The 23,421-nt window shown below is 39.9% G+C and overlaps 1 protein-coding gene across 4 annotated transcripts in view; it reads left to right on the top strand.

The window, feature by feature from the left end:
* LOC137446378 (nesprin-2-like) overlaps positions 1 to 23,421 on the top strand; it is a 190,285-nt gene that overhangs the window by 90,204 nt on the left and 76,660 nt on the right. For 3 of the 4 annotated variants that reach the window (XM_068148917.1, XM_068148916.1, XM_068148915.1), the window contains exons 57-69: positions 2,035 to 2,175; positions 2,507 to 2,689; positions 3,003 to 3,140; positions 3,930 to 4,115; positions 5,143 to 5,265; positions 6,686 to 6,868; positions 11,349 to 11,474; positions 13,792 to 13,986; positions 14,540 to 14,614; positions 15,793 to 15,912; positions 16,693 to 16,800; positions 20,949 to 21,182; positions 23,001 to 23,168. In XM_068148917.1, coding sequence (XP_068005018.1) covers positions 2,035 to 2,175; positions 2,507 to 2,689; positions 3,003 to 3,140; positions 3,930 to 4,115; positions 5,143 to 5,265; positions 6,686 to 6,868; positions 11,349 to 11,474; positions 13,792 to 13,986; positions 14,540 to 14,614; positions 15,793 to 15,912; positions 16,693 to 16,800; positions 20,949 to 21,182; positions 23,001 to 23,168 — 1,980 coding nt within the window. The remainder of the gene's footprint in view (positions 1 to 2,034; positions 2,176 to 2,506; positions 2,690 to 3,002; positions 3,141 to 3,929; positions 4,116 to 5,142; positions 5,266 to 6,685; positions 6,869 to 11,348; positions 11,475 to 13,791; positions 13,987 to 14,539; positions 14,615 to 15,792; positions 15,913 to 16,692; positions 16,801 to 20,948; positions 21,183 to 23,000; positions 23,169 to 23,421) is intronic. The other variant, XM_068148919.1, reaches the window with a different exon arrangement.

Here is a 23,421-nt window from a genome sequence, read left to right as displayed (position 1 = left end):
TAACCAAGGAGGTATTTTCAAAACCTCCATTAAAAGAGGACTTCAGAAATGGATTTTTCAAATCTAATTTGCAGACATGGTAGGGTATCACAGCATGGTTCTTTATACTGCCCCTTGGGATGTTTCTGCATTCCTTTAAAATCAGGCAGGGAATTTAAATAACTAAAAAAAAAATTGTCCTGGATTTTCACAGTGCTTTCTATCTAAAGTGGGCATAAACAGTTAATGAAAAGCAAAATTAAAGGAAGATGGAGTAATACTGTAAGTTTGGGGTCAGTTTATAGCCTGGCAAAATAATCATCATTGTTATTAATTAGTTTCTATTACTTCTCAAAAGATAAAAAATTAGTTTCTCTTATTTCAGAAATAATAACATTTAGTGCTAATTTTAAATGCTAAATCTCAGTTAATTTGATGGTTTAATAAAACTATTTTGAATTCCAGATATTTGTTATTGTCTATCAAATCATTAATTTTATGTTGCATTAAGTATTTTGAGACATATTCATTTATAGCTTACTTGTTTTGATTTGGTTAGCTTTGTAGTTTCTGCTTCTAAATGGAACCCCTCCTTTTAGGACCAACCACTGGGTAGGGAATAGAGGAGGGAAGTTTGCTGGGGTCTTTTATTTGTTTGTTTGGAGTTTTTTCTTTGTTGGTTTGGTTAGGGGTTTTTGTTGTTGTTTGTTTGTTTGTTTTGTTGTTTGATGACCAGAGCATTGGCAGATGCTGAGAGAGTCAGCGCTTGGTCTGCTTTCTCATTTTGAACTGTGTCACATTATTCATACGTGGTTCTCTTCTGTTTTGGAAGCTAGTACTATAAACATCAATAATTTTTCATGTTTGGTATACTCTAGGATAGTAATAATATTGTAGTGTTCAGCAATTACAGTCTTGAGTTATTTTTTCCAAGGAGTCTTAGCCACGAAGTACAAACTGGACTTCATAGCTTTTTTTTTTTTATAGCTTTTTTGTATAAGCATGAGTATTTCAGAGAAGCAGCGTTGTTCATGTCACTGTATATTTATTTTGATTAGTGCAATTTTATCAACACAATACCTTGTTATTCATTACTATTATTATATTGGTCTGATAGTACATGTTGCAATTGAGAAATAACAATATTAACACAACTAGGACATAAAAGTGGATAAGTATTTTTTTAACTACATAACTATGGTAATTCCTCTTCCCACAAAAAGGATTGTTTCAGTTTAAGGAGTTTCAAACCAGAATAACTACTAAATTAGAAAACTTTTGCACCAATACAGCATAAAGCTGTGCAATGTGCATATGGCCTATAAACCCCAGGGATGTGCACAAGGGCCCTGCACTTCAGCCAGTCCATAGTAGCTTGGTATGTTACTGTGTTGCTCAGTTCTGTGCTCAGGGAATTACTCAACTTCAACTTAAGAGTTTTTCTCCTTACATATAAAATCAGGCTCTTCAGTGCACCAGTTTTTCCTTTCTCTGGAGTTCTGAAGAATAAAATTAAGTTATTTGTACTCTATGGCACTCAGAGCCCTTTAGTAAATCTCTAAATTAATATTTAGAATTACATTAAATTTATTACCATATTCAGAAATTCACTTTATATTGAGACACTTCCATATTCTTCATTTCTTACATGGAAGTAATAGCTGTCATCTGAGACATAAAGATGCTAATCTAGGTTTCTTACAGCATGAATTTAAATGTGGCCCTTTCTACAATGCAGCACGATTAGCCTCTGTTACACGTTAGAAAGGGGCAGCCCAAGTGAAGCACCCAGGGAGTTACAGTCTCTTATTGTTTGTTCAGGGATTGCCTTTCTTGACCAGTCATGTTTAAGTGAGAAGAAATTATTAAACAACATGTGAATGTTGAACCTGCTCACGCTAACACTTCTTCCTGCAAATATAATTCCATTCCTGTGTTTTTGAGTTACTTGGAAAGATCAGCATAAAAAGAGTTTGACTGTTTTTGGTGAGGTGGTGCACAGAAACAAACAGATCTTTGTAAGCTCCCCTATCATTTTCTCTTTTACTCTGACAGGTTAGCTTGGAAATTTTGCAGAGCTCTCCTCAGTACGTGCTGAAAAGGAAAGCAGAAACTATTAATAATGGCCTTCAAGCTATTGAAAAGATGTTACAACAGAAGAGTGAAAACATTGCAAAAGCCAAAGAAGTTCAAAAGGTAATAATGCCAAAAAACTTTTGTGGGTGTTAAAAGATTTTTGGTTGTTTCCACAGAGCCTGGTTTAACAGGAACATAAAGTGGCTCTTCATTTCATGTCTGTAATTGAGATTTACAAGTAAGCATTTAGCTGGTGAATATTTTACCAGTTCTTTCTCTGAAGAAAATACACATTGTTTTTCAACCCTGAATCACTCTGGTAGATGCAGAGTGTTCCGTTCTTATCAGTTCTTAAATCTTTGCAACTCCACATGCCCCATGTGAAGAACAAATAACTGCTGTTATCTTTGAGCCTGATCTTACATTTAATTTACCCTTTTTCTACATGCAGCAAGTCTGGGATATGCTGGATCTTTGGCATTACAAACTCAACGAACTGGATGCAGAAGTGCATGATATAGTAGAGCAGGACTCCTGCCATGCACAGGAGTTAATGGACATCTTAGTGACCCCCCGTCAACAGTACCAAGAGGTCTCGCAACTCGCTGAGCGCCGGACTGCCATTTTAAACAAGGTAGATGCTAATGTCAGATCTTTTCCTGATGTCACTTCCTATTAAGAAAAAAATTGACTTTGCAGTAAATGTCATCAAAGTCTTTCAAATTATTAAAGAGTCAAAAGGCTGCTCTATGTGTGTTTGCTTATTGTGGTTATGAGTTTCAGGAGTGGCAAACATCACTTCCAGCTGCTACTCTGAAGGACCTGTCCTGCACCATGGTTGATGGGGGTTAGCTGTTTTTCTTGTAATCTTATCCATAGATATGTTTATCCTATACAGTGAATAGAAATGCATTTGTGCCATTTTGTAAAATCATGTCATTTCCTAGGCTGCCAACAAGATGGAAGAGTATGATGAACTCTTGAAGAATGTTAAAGCTTGGATAGAAAACACTAACTGCTTGCTAAGAGCAGATATTGAAAATGACTCTGCAAAAAGCTTACGCCGACATACTGATGACCTTCATGTGAGTGCTAATGCAGATATATGGTCCTGTTAAAACTGGATGCTCTGTACAGACACATTGCATTCTTAAGTCTTACTGACATGAATCATTTCATAATTTCAAAAGCTTATTGTCTCCTGCGTTTGTGGTTTAGAGTGTTTTGCGTGTTCTGGCCTGGGAAACTACTAGATTTGGAAATAGCATTGAGTCCTTTCCTTCAGCATGCATTTTTTCACAACCCTCATGGTTCTTCACGAAGGTATCTGCTGTCATTAACCCAAAAGCTCATCTAGTTAGCTGCAGGAGATGGGAAGAATCTTCCCATCGTGCACAAGTGGCCAGATATTTTCTGGAGTATTTTGTTAACACCTACCATCTGCAGGCCAGGTGGGCACTCTTTCCATGTTTCTGGCTGACATACCTTCTTTTTTTTCATTTACTTGGGAGTCAGCCTGATCATGTCATAGAAGCCAGAGAGGAATCTTCTCTAGGATGTCATACATTTTTTTAGGGTGAAATCTTTCTCTGAGTTTGAAATGTTCTTCTTCATGGCTTTTGTCATGCTCATATGGCCTTATTTTATCTAATATATTCCATTAAAATCATGGCATTGGTCTCAGTGTTCTCCCCGCAGGATTCAGCAGCTCACTTCCTGTAGTGAAGTGTTTTAGTCTGACCTAAGCTTTTGGGAATATGTGAAATGGTTAATGACATACAGGAAATTAAAACTGATTCTTTCTGGTTGTAATCTCTGTGAGATTTTAATGTTCACCATTGATGGCTCACACTAAACACTTATTTTGTCTCCAGATGGCTTTAGAAGATTCAGAGCAAAAACAAAATCTTCTACACAGTGTTTACTTGGAGCTGGAGGAGTTAACACCAGCCTTTGAAACAGACAGTATAATGCAGCAGCTAAATGAAATAGGTGAACAAGTAGCAACCTTACAGCATGAGATAGCAGAGGTTCTTCCACAGATCCAGCATGTAGCTCATGTAAGTTTGATCTCTAAGTGCCTTTTATGCATTACGAAATACAGCTTATATTGCCTGCGCAGAAGAAAAGGTGCATTTGTTGCAGTAGATGTGCCAAGTGAGGAAATTGTTTGGAAACAAACCATCAAAAAGTGTCTGATATCTAATTAAGCACTTTGGGAGTATTGATGAAACTCCATGTTTAGGAATAGAAATGCAGGAAGGATTTTATTTTTGGTGAGATTAGCCAAACACTAGGTCAGGGGCACGAAGCTGGGGTAAAATCCATATCTCAGGAGATATCTAAATTGTAACAGAATCAAGTCACAAACTACTTCAATGGTCACAAGAGACCTCCCCAGACTTCTTCAACCTATTTTATTCTGTGACTCCATCTTCATAAGAGCTCACAAGCAGCTGTAATGTATGTATGTGGATCCATTTTCCGTCTAACATTAGACTCTTCATATAGACAGGTACAACAGTGTAGTTTTCCTACACTGATAACTGCCACCATTGGAAGTGTCTTGTCACTACTGTATAATGTGATTTTTTCAAAAATATTTAGGGTTTAAAATAGTCCAGGTGACCCTAGATATTTAATACCTCCAGAAGGGGCAACGAGTGCAAGTTGGAGCATAGGAGGTTCCACATGAACATAAGGAAAAACTCCACTGTAAGGGTAACAGAACCCAAGAACAGGCCACCTAGTGAGCTTGTGGAGTCTCCTTCTCTGGAGGCATTCAAAACCCACCTAGATGCATTTCTGTGTGACCTACTCTGGATGATCCTGCTCTGGCCAGGGGGGTTGGACTATACAATTTTCAAGGTCCCTTCCAACCTCCTAACATTATGTGATTCTGTGAAGTTATGATGCAGCATAATCTGTAATAACTAGCCATTTCATTGGTAGCATCCATTAACATAACTTGCATAGACTCCACTTATTTTTCAGTGTTTCTTTTTAAATTTAAATGAAAGACAAAAATGCCATCTGGCTCTGGTATTTGTATTATCCATAAATATTCTCTTTCTTCCCAAAATCTAGGAATTGGATGCCATTGAATCTCATATGAAAGTGCTTGAGAAGGACATTGCTAAAATGAAGACAATCCTGTCATCAGAAGATCTGTTAGAATTTTCTCCTAAAGACCAGCTTAAACAGGGACAGGTCTGTGAAAACTCTGTATAGACCTTTTGCTCTATATTTATGCATAAACTAGTGTAAATATACTTTCAAAAGCATATGGCTGTTTAGTGACAGCAAACTACCATGAACAACTTCTTAGTATGACTTTGAAAAGTTAGTATCACACAAATTCTAAGTCTCAAATCAAAGATTGAATGTATTCTTTTGTCATGATTTCAGCTGCATGTTTCTACAGTAGCAAGTCATAGAATCTAGCAGGAGCATGTTGGTAGGGCAAAACAGTGGGTGTAGAGGACCTGATACCTGTGTGGAATGTATCTTCAGGGCTGTAGAAGAGGCATCCTGTAGAAGAGACATCCATTAATAGTTTGGTGTCTTCAGAGGCTCTTCTGGAGAGTACCACCTGCTTTCACTTTCATTTGAAAGGAATCCAGTTTTCATGTTCCAAGACAGTTTACACTGTTGAGTGTAAACCCTGAGTTTGAGACTGTTGGGAGATCCTTTCAAGAAGCACAATCATGCTTTCAATGAAATACATGAAGTTAAAGCACAACTGACAGGCCCATAGAAAACTCAAATATGGAACCTAACCACACATTGTCAGTCATAGCTGCTGTATTCAAACATCTCCAGTTTTGGAAACTTTATAACCAGACCTGCAGAGACACTTCCAACACATCACTCTACTTAGCATCAAACAGCAAGTAATATGGAAGTCTGAAAATATGGCTCTATTTTTCCAAAAATGAAGGCAAAATTTATCAGATGTTTCTGGAAATATAGGCTGAAGGGGCTTATCCTAAAACCATTTCATCATACAGGGACTTCACTGCAACGATACCTTGACCAAATGATTTTCCTTTCTCTGCATGAGTGAATTAAAGCAAAGCATTATATCTTTTCCTTGTCAGGAAAGCCATCTTCAGAGGTTTCTCCTGGCTTCCAGCCTGGTTCATCATCTCAGCTATGTTGATAAGACTGTTCATAGAACCATCATAAAATGGCTAGCTTTAATGTAGGACATTTCATGGCTGCTTTGCAGCACACACAAAAAAAAAAAGAGAAAAATCAGAGTTGGCTAGTGTGACATCAAAGGGTTTGCACCAGCTTCTTTTTAAGTTCTTTACTGCCAAAGGTGCACTGTTTTGAAATTACATGTTTGATAAACAGTGACAATTCTGAATGTGACTCTTTTTTGGCTCTGTGCAAAATGCATATATGTATATGCAGAAAAAGGAAAAATGGAAATGTAATTTGTATTTTCCTCTTCCTTTAGACAACTTCACCATGGATTTTCTCTTAGTAGTTCCATTCTTAAACAGGAAACTCACCAAAGAGAACTTTTGCACATCATGACAGTATTGTGAATTTTCAGTGTTGATTTTTTTTATTTTTTAACAGCTCACTATTACATCTATCACCTCTCCTGTATCCTAATTAGGTTATACTCGACCATATTGGTCCCATGCAAGAGACTATTGTTAATATACAGTCCTATGAAGAAGCACTTCAGCTGCCTGGGGCGAAAATGCAACCTTTCTCAGTCTTCCAAAGAGCAAGACAACTCTTGAGAGAACTGAAGAAATTAGAAAAAATCACTAAAGAGCAAAATGACCTACTGGAGGTAATTATTTGTTTGCTGGTGTTTTTCTTGCTGTCACCTAAACCTTCTTTATTATAATTATGCACACAATATTGTTATTACAGGAAACTAGTACACCTGCTCTGTCCTCTAAATAATGGCATGCAGATTTTTTGTTTGGTTGGATTTTTTTCCTATGTAATTTGATACTACAACAAGGCACACTAGAAATTCATTTCAGATTTCCAATACAGTCACAGATACCATGTGTTTTAGCATATTGTAGAAAAAACAGAAGGCCTAAGTGTCTTATGACCCACATTTGCTCAGCTGATGATTGAAGTCCAGCAGGTGCTCACGTCTGTAGCGTTCAAGTCCTTAAAGTTACCTTGAACATGGAAATTCTTTGTTGACAGCCTTTAGATAGAAATTGCTGACAATTAATAGCAAAAAGTCTAAAGACTGGAGAAGACGAGGCTCAGATGAGACCTTATTGCTGTCAACAGCTACCGAAAGGGAGGTTGTAGCCAGGTGGGGATTGGTCTCTCCTCCCAGGCAACCAGCACCAGAACAAGAGGACACAGTCTCAAGCTGTGCCAGGGGAGGTTTAAGCTGGATGTTAGGAAGAAATTCTTCACAGAAAGAGTGATTGGCTATTGGACTGGGCTGCCCAGGGAGGTGGTGGAGTCACCATCACTGGAGGTGCTTAAGAAGAGACTGGATGAGGCACTTGGTGCTATGGTTTAGTTGATTTAGATAGTGTTGGGTGATAGGTTGGACTCGATGATCTCGAAGGTCTTTTCCAACCTGGTCCTATTCTATTCTATTCTATTCTATTCTATTCTATTCTATTCTATTCTATTCTATTCTATTCTATTCTATTCTATTCTATTCTATTCTATTCTATTCTATTCTATTCTATTCTATTCTATTCTATCACTGTCACTTGGTTAATTTGTTGGTTTGAGGTAGGCCAACTCCTGCCCTCAGAAGGTCTCATGGAAGAATGTATCCATGTAACTGAAGATGACATGGAAGGCCTGGAGATGCTGTTGGCCAGACCAGGTTTGGAAACAGAAGTGATATAATCATATTGGTGTGACACATGGCTGTAGGAGAAGGCAGTGCAAGCAGCATCAGTGAGCATTAACTCATGTGCACTGTGAGTTATGAAACAGCTGTGCTGTCTTCAAACCTAAAGCAGTAATCTCTGCAGCACTTGACTGAGCAATGTGGTTGTACCAGCTCAGGAAGGTTTTTCATTCAGGGATGTCTGCATCATGCTCCATTTTCTAGGGTAGATATATTTGGAGATGATCTGGAGTTTGGTTAGGCATGTTCCCATGTCAGCAGAAGTGTGCAAATTCTTGTGCAACCCATCCATTTCTTGGCAGGATGATAGCAGCACCTAGAAAAATGATACTGTATCTTTGCTAATGTGGTGTTCCAAACATGGTATGGTAAAGGACAGTGCTTTAGAACATCCAGCTTCTTACTGGGCATTTCAGAGGCCAAGCAGACAAAAGGGGAAGCTAAACCACGAGTGTCCATCTTTAATTTTCAGTTTGTGAAGTTAAGAGCACCGCAATGAGAAACTCAAGCACGCATTAGTCACACAGCATGGTTGGTGTTCAGAAGAAAAGCAGATGACTATGTGAGATCTGTATGATCCCTGTGATCTGTAGGGTTTTTTAGTCCATACAATTTCTTTTCTGAAAAAATGTGTGGTAAAACATACCTCTTTCAGAGACTTACAAGATTAAATGCTCAACAATTTTCAGAACACTTTAAAATTATAGCAAACAGGGTGCTTTGCAATTATGAAGTGTTATCATGAGACTTTTAACTGGTTTGTGTGGAGCATTAGGTCAAGATTTTTCTCCTTTTTGAAGCAGCTGTAACTTTTTCTACTCAGCATGTACCTTTTATCTTATAGGCATCCAACAATTTGTTGCTGAGTGAAATCTCTTTGTGAGAAAATAGACTGTAAAAATTGACATTCTTGGCAGCTAGGATATCAAAATGTGCAAAAAAAAGATTTTTCAATCCTCTGGATTGAAAGTGGGAGTACTACAGTACAAGTCTAACACCAGCGAAGGCATAACAAAGCTGTTAAAGGATGGCATTTTGAGTGCTGCGTTAGAAAATCACTAAGAACCCTGACAGAGAAGAAACTAAATGCAAGGCAAACTTCCTGTGCAAATATATACACACTTACTTTTTTTCCCAAGGATTAGTTTTGAAACTCTTGTGTTTGGATGTGTCTGCCCATATCTTACTGTCTATGGTGTGGGAGGATACTGCAGTAGTAACTTTTGCATAATTAAGTTGGAATGTAACACCAGAATAAATATAACAGAAACAAACCCTGTAATAGGTGGTATAAATGTTTTGGGGCAGGATATTGGGTGACTTAATCTGTGTTGCATGTTGCCCTCTGTACTCTATTATGGCCTGTCAAGTACCACACCTGTTGCTACCTAAATGAGTAACGTCATCAGGAAGAGGACCTAGAAGCCACAGTTGCTTCTCCTGTTTTTTTGGGCAAGAGGGTGGCAGTATTTGCATATTTGATGACATACTGTGCTCAGTTTTGGTAAGCTCTTCCATAAGAAATACAGTGCCTGCCTGCACAATGCAGTATGGGCAAGTGGGCTTTTTCCATGGGTAGGTCTTACCATAATATGAAAAGTAGAGAGGAAATGTTAAGCAAGAAAAAATAAACAATACTTCTAGGATGAAATTACGTTACATATACTGCATAATGTATATTATATTAGGAAAATTATAGAATAAGACTTTTTGCCCCTCAGTAGATCACAGGGAACAGATGAGTTATCTTTAGGCAAGGGGCTATATTCAAATAATGGCTTGTGACAGAATGGATGGGAGTCTGTATACAAATTATTCCTATTCTTTAGTTGATCAAGGAAATTTAGGGTAGCACACATTTTATGCATTACTAAACAGTCCTATTCATGTGAAAGTCTAGGTAAGGGTGAGACACTCTTTTAGAAGAACTTCTAGTTTCTCATTAAAACTCAGCAGGTCTACTCTTTTTTTTCCACTCCTGATTCTTTAGCTGTGGTGTTAAGATTACAGACCACAATTAATTTTCCTCTCCAGTGTGTCTTTTATTTAAGTGGGGAAAATAGTTGTTAGTTTCTATCTTCTTGAGAGGGAGTGCTACTGTGAAGAACTGACTGAAGTAATAGCACTGTTCTAGCTCTGAAAGGCAGTCTGTGCGTGCTTTGTAGAGAGATTTTACAACATGTCAGGCTGTTCGGGTGCTGCTGCAGCAGAGTAAGTTTAAGCCTGTTGACAGTAGGATGTATTTTCTTCATTACCTTTTGCAGACATTTGAGGAACAGTCTTTATTTATTCTGTGGTTCTCAGCCCACAGTTCAGAAGACACAGAGCCACCAAATGTTTTTGCAAAATATTCTGATTTGTAGATGTAATACTTTCTTAATGACATGAGACATTGGAACAGGCTGTGGCTGACAAACATTAATGATATATGTGGGGAGATCACAGGTTTCAGCACAAACAGTAAAGCATGGGGGTTGGTGCTCTCACAGTCACATGAATAAAAGTGAATTTCATAGAATGGTAGAGGTAAGGGAGTTTTTCCTGATGTTAAGGTGGAAGTTCCTGTGTTCCATTTTGTACCCATTACCCCTCATCCTATCACAGCACACAGCGAAAAGAGACTGGCCCCTTCTTGACACCCACCTTTCAGATATTTGTAAAGATTAATAAGATCCCCTCTCAGTCTTCTCCCAGATCCCTTAGCCTTTCCTTATAAGACAGATGTTTCAGTCCCTTAATCATCCTTGTAGTCCCCCATTGGACTCTTTCTAGTATTCCCCTGGCTGTTTCTGACAAATAATGTGTGTTCCTAAAAGCCACACAAGAAGAGGAAGCTCATAGAAAATGGAAATGCATACCATTTTTACAGGAAGTATTCAAATTGACAGATATGGTGGTTGGTTTATCCTCTGAGCTGCAGTGTTTGCCTGGTGTATAGCACAGTTCATTTCTGTTCAGTGCAGAACTAGCTGGCAATAAAGACATAAGCACCAATAAAAACCAGGTAGGCTTTCTAATTTTATATGAAACCCTGTAATTTCTCCTTTTTTTTTTTTCCCCAACCAGTTCTGAATTGTAGTGAATGTGATTGAATATGCTACATGTTTATAGCCAAATTCATATCTATACTCTGGAGTAAGCAAAGATGTGCTGCTAGGCAGACTACCCCACCAAAGTTTGACTTACAGATAGAGCAGTTTGTCTTTAGTAAGTGAATAATAAACTTAGTGAGGACAGAGTTGGGCAGTTAGCAGAGCAAACAGTTTCTTTTACATGTAACTACAGGTGAAAATGAATTTCAGTACTCTTCAGTACAAGTTTGTTGCATTGCTGACTACCTTGTTTCTGTATTAATTAAAATTATTTATGAGGATTACTTGTTTCTGTGCTACTTAATTAAAAATCATTCATGAGGATTACTATTTCACAGGAAGCTGTAAAGAAAACAGAAGAATGTGAACAAGAAATTGAAAAATTGAAGCAATTCTTAAAGAACCACTTGGGTGAAGTATCACATGAAGATCAACCTCTGGCTCAGGAGACTCATTGTGTAGAGGTGGGTGTTGCTGTTTTCTCTCTTATGTCTGTTACTTGTCCAGACTAGAACTAATCATGGCAATACAGAGCACTAAGAAACAGGAGTGTGCTTCCCCTCCTCACCACAGTCAGGCAGGCAACTGAATGCTGTAGTGCGACTACATATACATAAGTTGACATAGGCCAAGAGATATTAATATTAGTTTGCAAGGTGGGTATCTCTTTCAAAAGATACTCATCATTGATTTTGATGTGTCACTAGCACTTGTATCAACTTCTAAGGAAAATTTAGAGTGCTGTTTTAATGACAGCTCACAGCTAATGTTGTTGAGGTAGCGGCTTGGGATGGTGCATGAGGAGAGAATTAAGTCCATTTCTGATCACTGACTGTGCAATGGTATTTCTGGTGATTCTGGTCAGGAATAGATTCTTTAGACTCTATTCCTTGTCATCACTGCCACACTGTTTTCATCCACTGATAAACAACTGTTGCTTTTCTCCCTGCAGTCAGCTGTTTTCTGTAATGGATGAATGGATTATTTAATGCAAAAATAAGATGTTTTTTAAGAACAGTACTGAAGAAGTCAAGGAAATTACTAATTGAGTGTAATAACTATTTCTAAAATGCCTCTGAAATGCTCACCTTTTCAGTCAGTCACAATGAAGTTAATGCACACACTGTACTTGCTTAATAACTGTAATCACTCAATAGGCTCCTAAGTACATAGCTGCTCTCCTCCCAGGTGTTTGGAAGTTGAAGGCTTGATACTAGTACTAAGCATGACTCATTTCCTGATTCTAACTTGGTTTTGACATTGGGTATTGGACTTTCTGTTTAATAGCTTGTTGTGGAAGAAAATCTTCTTTCACAATTGTAGCATTTCTTGAGTAGAGGTGGGCAATGGAATTGCCCATCCTATTGAAGGGCTTCAGATGAAGAAATGATACAAATAAAGATTTGGGGTTTGAGGAGGTCTTTACTGAGTTAAGCGTGCCAAGCAGTAGTTGGTAAATATATGCCCTAAAGTCTCAGCAATGAAACAAATAGAAATAGTGGTTTTAGCAGACATTTCTACAAGCTTGTCAAATTATCATGGATGGCTGTTTCTTCATTCCAGTGATTTTTACTTTCCTCTACCTTTGGAAGATTTTAACTTTGTGTTTATTAGTGTACCAAAGGGGAAAAAAAAAATCCTTGTCTGAGCAGAGTTCCCATGTCCTTTGAAAGTTGGTTGGCATTCCTTCCTACGCCTTCCCCATCACGCAGCTGCACTAGCATTGTTAGCAGAAGAAGCTATAGCTGACGCAAAATCAGCAGTCTTACTGCTGTCATCTTTCATGGGTTATTACTTGCATAGCATTATTTGCAGTGTGATAGAGCATGGTGTGGAATTATTTCAAGCCTAGCATCAAAGCTTGCACTGATGGGCTGAGCCCAGTGTGCAGTGGGATATTTAGCCATTATCTTAGTTTTCTGAGCAAGCAACAGTGCTTCAAAGACCTTTAGCATTTTCAGTAATGGAAGGATTGGGGTACTTTATTCTTTGCCTTGTCCTTCTCTGTTATTTATTGTGTTTTCTTTGCTCACATGGAAACTAGGTAGTAAGGAAAAGCGCTAGCAGAAAGCTAGAGCAAAAGTCACGACCAGGGAAGAGATCAGGACAGATTCTATTTTCTTTTCACACCACCTTCCACATCTTTGTTAGTGCAGGGTTACTTGGGTTTTTCTTTAATCCCCATGGAGCATTAAATATTTCCATTGTACTTTGGGGACCATTGCTCCCAATATCTCATTCAAAGACCTGTGGCAGTTTTGTCACTAAAACATACCAAGTGGTTTATGTTTTCTTCTTTCAGACCAGCTTCAGCAAAGAAGACACAGCTTTGAGCTACCCTTATTACTGTTTTTGCCCTCATCTAGGCTATCCCAAATGTTTTGTGTCAGATTTCCAGAAAAGGCAGTTGGAAATAACATCACCTGCTCTGACACATGCAGTAATGTAACCCAGCTGCATTCTTCATGTCCTGAAGGAGACTCATACTCCCATGGCTATGCAGGACCGCGTTAGAGTTAGTTGTGCAGCCTTTCACATTTCCTTCCAGACTAACAACTTCTGCCTTACAGGCAGCAAGTGCTGTCCTGAGCTGAATCTCTTGCTGCTCTTTTGCATGTATCTGGGCATCTCCTGCAGTGGCAATGGGGAACTGTCCCAATGTTCCGAAAAAGGAAAAAGTGGAAATAGCCCCAGTCCCAGTAAGATGCACCACTGGTATCGTCTGTTACAGTACTGTTTGGCTAAGAAAAATGGATGCTTACAGATGTTGTTGGTCCTTAGGGAGAAATGGAAGCTCTAAAAGAAGAAATCATAAAGCTATGCCAAAGAAAGGAAGATATCCTTGCTGGAATGAGGAACTCAATGTCTGAGCTTCACCAACACTTACAGCATGAAGTGCCTGAACCAGGAGATGAACTCACAACCTCTGTATTAGCACAAAGTGACTTGATTGGGACTGAAGTTTCTGGTCAGCAGGTAAGTGTAACATCACATGAGGACTTGCCTGGGAGCCAAACAGGGAAGGTAAATAATAATTCTTCCTCTGGGAGGAGTGGCTGTGGGGCACCCCCACAGCTGTGAATCAATGCTATTCCTCCCTTTGTGCTTCCAGATGGTCCCAGAAGAACCAGATATGATGCATGTCTAGGAGAAGGTGGGAGAGAGATGTGCCTCTGGCTATTTCATAGTGTGAGCACATTCAGCATGAAGTTTACATCAAGTAATCAGCAGCAAAATGCTTGATGTGTAAATTTGTTGATTAATCGTTTGTTCCAGGATCTTTGGTAAATTGTTTTCATGGAGCAAAATGAAATTTATCCCAAACATCACAGCACAGAAAAAAGTCCCATTTTTCAGAGGTGCTCAGTACCTGCAGCTTTCAATTACTTCAGTGTAGGGTGGCAGGTCTTTGGTGCTTCTCCAAAAGTTACCCAAGTAGTAACTTTCTTTTGATTTACAGGCAGAACAGAAGAGACTGTTACTGTTCTTGTCATGAGTAATTGACCTCTCCTTGCATATATTTTTGTAGCTGAAAAAAAGAGGAGTGATTTCTCTTCTGCCTTCCTTAGATGAAGAATTAGAAGACAGTTCTTTGCAGAGCAGGGTGAGTTCAGCGTATATCTTGTATAAACAGCTGTATATGTCAGATACAGATGTTTGGTACAGGACAAACTATGAAAAATGTGTAAATCCAAAATACTTCAGAACAAGCTGAAATATCTGTTACCACTCCAGGATGCTAAGAAATTGCACTCAAGCCAGCCTCCCAATGTTTCAGAGCACCTTGTTCTGTGATGTGTGATCATACTGTTTGGTGGGATTGCTTATACAGTAATACCCCTCTAGGGATGTCTTAGTGGCAAAAGATGGGCCTAAATACCAATGTTTATATGTGGAGGTGTGGCTTCACACAGAATGAAACAGCCTCTGAAGTGCCAAAATTTAAGAGAGAACCGAAATTATGTTTGAGCTTAAATAAAGAACAGCATAATCAAACTCTGGAGAGTGACATAAGAGAGATTTCTAGGAGAATGAGAGAAACTGGGAGACATTGCTCAAAAGGTTGCTCTGAATCTGTGGATTGTGAATGCCTGGATGAATTGAGCAAATTTTCATGATAAACTTAATAGCTTTTGGAAAAATGAAAAAAAAAAAAAAGTATCCCTAGGGAGTAAATGAGATGTATCTGAATCAAATCAGGAACATGCAGAAGTGCTCATGAGTTTATGGCCTAGGTACTTACTCACACAGCAGTTCAGAGACTGCTAGGCTGGTAGCAACCAGTTACTGTCATCTGCATCTCCAGGGAGGGACTGTGGCATCAACCAAGTTTTGAAGACTATCCATTTTTCTGTCTGGCCTTGGCCTTCATGGCTAGACAGCTAGGACAGAGGTGGTGTCTGACTACTTGAATCCAAGCGCTTCAGTTTTCAAGGTTTCTGATTCTGCACCTTTTCATACAGGACTTTTTGAGGGACAGGAGAAAGAATGCTTCTTGGTTTGGGTTTTTTGATTGGTTTTGTTTGTTTTGATAATAATGTGAAAGAAAGGAGGATACTCAGAGGTCTCTAGAAAAAATCAGTGTCATCCATCTGTCATTCATCTTGCAGCAGAGCTATAGAGCAAGGGAAGAGGTAGAAGCTAGGAAACACTGTAAAGATAGATAAATAAGACAGAAATACAGCAAATTGTTACTAAAGATTTGCTGGAATTTAAATTACCTGAAAGAATATCTGAGTTTACTGCTTGAAAGCTAATACTGAGCTATTACTGCCTTCAAAGGGAAGTACTGCCACAGAGAAAGATGCAAGCCTTTGGCCTTCAGAAAGAGGTGATGAAAGGCATAAAGAAGACAGTGCAACTTCCTGGTCTTCTGGTACTTTGTCAGATGGCATCATTCAGGTAACATGCTCAGGTTTATCTCTATGGAGATGAGAGCTCATCTTTGTAGAAAAGACCTGCACAAATTCTAGGTATTGCTGAAGTCTGCAAGGAAAGAGAACTTCAGAAATGCAGGACACGATGGCCTTATTCAGATCTTTCATCTTCCATACCACACAAAATCCTGACACTTAAAATCTCTTTTCCTGTTGAACATCTAGATTGCACTCAATGACTTTATAGGCCTTTTTCAACCTAAATTATTCTCTGATTCTGTATTAATTTCTTCTAGCCTGTCAAAACCTCCAAAGATACATATGCACTTTTGTAGCAGCAGTTTGTTTTGCCGCTTTCTAAAAAGGCTGTAAAATGCACATTTTGTTGAGGATTGGTTTTTTGGAATAGGTTCAATTGTACATTGGAAGATCAGTATCTAAGACACCCAATCAGCTGCAGTTTTGGGGGCATTGTACTGTTCTTCAAGGTGTCTTTATAATGTTGTGATAACTGCATTGTTTGTTTCTGTATATCAATGACACAGGCATAGGAGGACTCCTGTCTCTGAATACTCTTGGGCCAGGGCTTAGCTGCTGCCCTTTGGCACATCTCTCACATAACAAAGTAGTAACCAGAGAACCATTTAGATTGAAAAAGACCCTTAAGATCATGTCAAACCATAAACCTAACACTACCAAGTCTGCCACTTAGGGACACATATCCCTAAGTACCATGCCTGCACTGCCACACATCTGCACAAATAAAGATACAAATACTTCTGCTGTTACCTCTCTTTCTCTACAGGATGCTGATGAGATAATGGAATCACTCAGTAAATATGGTGAGGAAACATCTGTGCAAACTTCACAGAGCACTGGTGGCCCTGGCACAAGTGATGACAGTCAGGTTATGGTGAGTTTCAGGGGGTGAAGTAGGCTGAACAAGGAGACCTTCTGAGTTCATTGTATAATCTACCTAGTGAGCCCAGTGTTTCGTTATGCTGCGGAGTTTGTTGCGGTGTTTATGATATGGTGGAATACCTACAACCTTTTGTGGGCCTCTTCACCTTGTTGCTTTGAGTGATAACTAATACATTTGGATTTGCTCCTTGAAAATGCAATTTACAAGGGAACAAAATGGAGTATTTTCAGAAGGTAAGATACTGGCATTTATACAGGGATAAACGTAAGGGTTTAGGTGACGTAAACATACATCAACTATGGGATTTTTAAGTGGCAGTTTAAGGAGAAATTAACAAGATTGACACTCATGTTACTGCTTTGTACAAGCCAGGAAGGCCAGCATGGAAGAAGACAGAATCTGACATTGCCTGGGGCAGCAGCAGGCCCCCATATCACTTTGTCTTCCGTTTCCTCAACTTCTTCCATCATGCTTAACCTTTAACTTACAGTTAAAAAACTGTAGCAAACTATTCAAAACTTTGCCAGCAGTACAATATATTCTGTACTTGTGCTAGAAGATGTAGCCTGCTGTGAGTGCATTATGTAAGATAAAGGCTCTCTCTGTTGTTTTTTTTCTCTCTGCTGTGCTGTGATGCTCTTGGTCTCTGCATGAGCAGGACATGTCTAAGCTCCCTTGGCAGCCTCAGGTGCTCCAGACATGGCAGTAGCCAAGCACACTGAGCAGTTCATCTAAGCTCACACTACCTGTCTGCATTAGGCTTAGCTGAACCCCTGGCTGCACTGAGTAAATCTCCATTGAGTATAATGGGAGTTTAGACACCTGTATTCAAGAGACTTATGCTCCAGCTGTATGTTTTGGGTTTCTCAGGACCTTTAGAAGACAACATACACCCTCCTGGCACCTCTTTGTGCCCCCACTGTTTTGTCAGCATCCTGCCTTTAGGGGCAGCCACAGCTTAAGGAATACAAAAGTTCAGTGGAGTAGTTTCTTGAGCCAGACACAGAAACTCTGGTTTGTGGAGTGAGTGCTCTTGGACTGTGAGCCAGGGTCCTTCTCTGCTCCTTCCTGGAGAAGGTCTTCTTTACATAAAGCATATCAGACAGCTTTTTTACTTGCAAAATCTTCCTCACTTCAGTGTTTTGCTGTGACATTTCCATATTCTACACAGCTTCATGTACTTGAGTAAATTTTTGTGGTTGTTTTTGTTAAATGATTTCTTTACTATTTTGAGACCAAAGACATTACTTTTTATAAATCTTATTTGTTTCCTTTAGAGATGTGTGTATGTGTGAAGATTTTTAAACTGGATTATATTTGAATTCTCCATTTAGAGCTTAAATGCACACTAAAATTAAATAATTCCTACTTAGTGAATGCTAAGCAATACCATTTCCTCCCTCTGGCATGTCACTCCCATGCAAACTTACATCTTCTAGATTCAGTTCTAGCAGCATAAAACACAATTTAGGAGTCCGAAAAGCATTTGAATTACTGGACAAGGAAGCAGAGATGGGATATAGTAGACAAGTCCCTTCCAAGGGGAACAGAGGATCCAATATGCTGTGCAGACCCTCCTCCTAGGGTAATCTGCTGCCTCCCTAAGGATGCCACTAGGAAACTTCCTAACATTATATGGCCCTTGAACTGTTACCCACTATTGCTCTTCCATGTGGGTGGTAATGGAAGCTGAAACCCATAGTCCAAAAGCAATCAAAAGAGATTTCAGAGCCTTGGAACAGTTGGTGAGGAAATCTGGGGTGCAGGTTACTTTTTCCTCTCTGCTTCCAGTTTCAGGCAGCAACACTGGAAGAAACACATCAACCTAATCTATTAATACATGGCTCTGTGGCTGCTGTCACTGACACAGTTTTGGATTTTTCAATAATGGAATGGCCTATGTGGCACCAGGCTTGCTGACATCAGACGAGACTCCCTTTTCTCAAAGAGGATCTTTGCTCTGGAGCTTGTGGGATTCACTGGCAGAGTTTTAAACTAGACATGAAGGGGGAGGGCAGATAATATCAGGTTAGCTCAAGGTTAGACAAGTCAAGGTTAGAGGGACAGGTGCTAGAAAGGTCTCTTAGCCTGTTGTCCTGAAGTGCTGTGTGATATGCTGGAGCACTCTTGAAGTCTTATGGGGATGAGCCAGGGGCTTCTGAGGTAATAGGAGCCGACAAGGAGAATATAGGGAAATACCTCACCTTAAGGGGTGCTCCTCTAAGAAAGCCAGCTGTATCCTGGGTGACATCAAAGGAATTATGGCCAACAGGTTGAGGGAGGACACTCTACCCCATTACTCCACTTCAGTACCAAGTACAGCTCTGGAGCCCTCGACACAGGGAACATATGAAACTGATAGGTCAGGTCCGAAAAGAGAGTCACAAAAATGGTTAGAGGGCTGGAACAGGTTCCTGTGAGGAAAGGCTGAGAGAGTTGTGGTTGTTCAGCCTGGAAAAGAGGAGGTGCTGAGGAGACTTTACAGCAGTCTTCCAGTCCTTAAAGGGGACTCACAGGAAAGATGGGAAAGGGCTCTTTATCAGGGAGTGTATTGACAGTACAGGGAGTTACAGCATTAAGCGCAGAGAGGGTAGATTCAGTCTAGATGTAAGGAAGACATTTTTTACAATGAGGCTGCTAAAACACTGAAACGGGTTGCCCAGAGAGGTTGATAGATCCTCCATCCCTGGAAACATTCAAGGTCAGTTTGGATGGGGCTCTGAAGAAGTTCCTGCCTGCTGAGTGCAGAGGGGTTGGGCTAGATGACCATTAAGGGTATCTTCTAACTCAAACTATTCTGTTGGCCAGCTGATCATCTACTTTGTGACACCTCCACAGTCTCTGCCTTGGTACATGAACACAAGGCATGTGCTTGAACACCTGCACAAATGACACTGGTTTATTTTATCTAATTTGTCTATATATATGAGTTTCTATGGAGCAAGGGAATAAAGTTTGCTGAAGTAATAATGTTTAGCTGAGGGAGGGCAGAGCATGCCATAAGTGTAAACTAAATGCTTTTGTGCACATAAGTGTGTGGCAAAAGGGTTTCATACACAATACCGTATATGTGTATTGTTTTGATACTTGAATGAATAAACCAAGCTTAAAACTAGAGCTGGAAATTTCAAGTGGAGGCTGAAGTAAACTCATGCTTCTTCAGTCATATACATCTCAATAGACATATTTGGACTGTTTTGGATCTCTATACTCACATTTACTTTCTGTCTTTAATGGCACTGGCCCATGCTCAGAAGCAAACAGAGATAGCAGTGGTTGAAGTAAGATATTGATAGCTGAAACAGTGCATTTCTGCTCTCTGATTTTCTGCCAAATTGAATTTTGACATGGAGATTGTGCACCATCACTGACCGTCTCTCAGTTGCTTGAATGTATGCTCTAGAGCTATGGGGTTGTACGGGTAGTTGTGTTCTTGTAGTGGTGTGCTTGACTTGCTAAGTACAAGTCTTTGCATGTGCAGAGGTACATACAGACCTGTACTACCTTCCAAACAGCTGCAGCTCTCTCCAAGTCCTTTAGCCTTGTACTTAGTACAGAAGTGTGCAATATTGCATCTTAAAGGAGGCCAAATAAGGAAAAAAAAGAATTGCACAAGACATACTTTAAAACACAACATGTTTTTTTCCTTCTGTATGACCTAGAGCCCGAATAAAGCATATTTGACTGTTGGAACCAAGCACACACACAAGTAGCTTGTAAGCATTGCCCAACAGCTTGCTTTGCAGCTTTAAACTGCATTGACTTTACATCTAACTCCTACAGAAAAACATCTCTCCTCAGGGAAGAGCTGGTTAATGGTGAGTCATCCCACTTCCTGTACGCTCAGGTGTACCTGGGCAAATGCAAATCCCTGCCTGGAAACCTGTTACACCAGATCCTGGAGCGTCTGCCTGCTCAGTTTCTCATTCTTTTTTTTTTTTTTTCCCTTCTTATTTTTAATTTTTTCTTCTATTTCAATCTGGGAACACGGTGGCAGAGTGGTTTGGTTGCTTCTGTGAGTGTGAAAATTAAACATTTCCCACTGGTAAGGGGAGGGGAAATAAAGAAAGGAGAAAAAAACAAAAATGAAAAAGAAACCCAGTCAGATAACCACGTTTCTTTCATGTGCTTTGCTTCAGAGGGAGAAGCCGCCTCCTGCCCCTAACGCCACGCTGGGCTCTCGAGGGAAAGCGGGAGATTCGCAGGAAGTGGTGGATGGCGGCACACCTGAGCCAGAAACGATCCTCCAGGTCTGCCAGGCCCAGGTTGCTGAGCTGGAGCAATGGCTAAACAAAACTAAGGTCTCCCTGAGGTCAGACCCCCAGACCCCCAAAATGCAACAGATGGCGGAACTGGAGCTTGCTGATTGCCAGGTAAGACAGCAGCCAATTTGCTTCCACCAGCCAAACCAGTCACTCTCCCCTGGAGTGTGTCTGCAGAAAAGCTCTGCTCTACTGCTGCTCTTCTCCCCCCTCAGTCTGCTTCCTTACACTGTGCAGAAAACAGGTAACTGCTTGGCTTCAGTTTCAGTACAGCATTCCAAGGGCTTAGTAAAAATACCTATTTTCAGAGGTGAGATCTTCACACATCCAGGGGGTTTATGTAGAATTCTTCAGTTCATCTAAAGCTTTATTTTGCTTTGGATTATTTTCAGAAACATGCCTTGATTTAGTTTAAATCATTGATCTCAATCATGACAAATCAGCTAGAAAAAAAGAAGTATTTTTTTTTCTTTTGACATTTTGTCTTTCTACTTCAGAGATTTGAAAGATTGGTATAAGATATCTTCCAAGCTGGTAAAATCTTATTTTGCGCTTTTTTGCAAAAAAAACGGCCAGCACAGGTAGGAAGGCAAGAGCTTCTCCCCTGCCCTCTGTGAAAAGCGGCAGAAGTTGGACCTACTGCAGTACTGCCAGGGCAGGCTCTTACCCTGAATGGTAAGGAAAGGAGTAGGTGGTACCCGATGGTGAAAATGGGTGGAAGCAAACAAGACTGGCATGAGAGACTGGAATGAGTGAGAGTCCTGGCATGCAAAAATTTTTTCTGGCATGCAGAAGAGGAGAAAATGTACAGCCATGCTGCTTTGAAGTTCCCTGTGGTGCCAGTCTGGTGTACCAGTTGGCTTCAAGCACTTCAAGCACTACCTGAAGTAACCAACTTCACTGACCATAAAGGAGCCAATACCAAAATGTGTCTCCATTTAAAATTAATTACTAGAGGACATTTCCAACGATTTTGTTGTTAGTGGGTGGGGATTTTTAATAGGAACTGAGTCCATGCCAAGAACTGCCTCTGGGTTTAGTCTGTGTTTCAGCCAAGTGCTCAGGTGCTGAACTCTGTGGGAATTAGGATCCTGAACGTGCCTAAGTAGCTAGCTGAGTCTGGGTCCCGGTCAGGCTTTGTTTCAGCATAGGCTTCAACAGAGCAGTTCCAGCCAGTAAAAACAAGCACACTTCAGGCAGCTGTAAATGCTGCTGAATTCACGATGGCTGTTAGCAGTTTGGCTCAATGTGAAGAAGTGAACTTGTTGGAGAGGGAAGTTTTTCTAACCCAGTCAAGATATCCACAGGAAAGTACACATAGCACAAAGTAGAAACAGTCTCTAGATATGGACATGCAATGTAAAGCTGCTGATTTATTGCAGTTAATTACTTCTGAGTTAAGCCATGGTGCCTGTCTCCACCCTTGCCTTAAATATGTGAGTTTAAAACAACACAGAGATGCACTTTGATTCACAGCAGCTTGAATCAAGAAACAGATCACAGGTCCTGGCTGGGATATGGTAACATTACTGTGTTTTGCTAATTCAGCACTATTCCTCCCAAAGGGTGATGTCATCAGTCTGTGCACTGCCTCCTTCTCCCTCATTGGACTATGTCATCTTCTTGGTTGCATCCAAATGGAGTCTATAATTTCTGATTTCCTTTTTATTACTCCTTATCTAAGATAATATAATTTCTTTCAGAGGCTGTTTGAAACAGATTTAAGATGAATTCTGTATAAAATGGATTTACTTGTTCAGAATAAAAAAATACTCTACTGGGTAAAATCAAGGGGATTTGCAGCTAGTTCTCTCCTCCCCTATACATTTCTTTTCAGACAAGGGAAGCTGTAAGCATCGACTTCAGAATGTTATCAGGAAAGGAGTGTTGTGCTTCTAAAAATGAATAATTGACTGCTATCCCTTCTAGGTGAGGTTATCAGAGATAGAACAAAAGGTTCTTTCTTTACTGGATGATTGTGGAAATAGTGCAAACTACCAGCAAGAGACAGAGGCTCTTTCCCTGAAGCTGAAGGAAGTGAAGTGCAATTTGGAAAAAGTGCAGATGATGCTTCAAGACAAATACAGTGAAGAGCAGGTAAAGCATATGAATGCTATGCAGAGCAAGACTGAGAGTCATGGTGCTTTAATGTGTGAAGATGTAGAACAGTTGGAGCTCACCACATGAAGGAAGGAGAGGAGAAATGTCAGACTTACTATTATTCTGCTTTAGAGAGCTGTGTAATTATTTACAGTTTGCAAGAAGTAGTGGATTTTTAGAGAGTCTCTGAACATCTTTTCTGCTGGAAGTGCTCAGTTACAGAGATCAAGGTTTTTTGAAGAGTACAGGG

This window comes from Melanerpes formicivorus, unplaced genomic scaffold (genome assembly GCF_026170545.1).
Source record: "Melanerpes formicivorus ecotype bairdi unplaced genomic scaffold, bMelFor1.0.p_v2 SCAF_17, whole genome shotgun sequence".
Lineage (NCBI taxonomy): Eukaryota > Metazoa > Chordata > Aves > Piciformes > Picidae > Melanerpes > Melanerpes formicivorus.
This window is presented reverse-complemented; position numbering and strand designations above follow the sequence as displayed.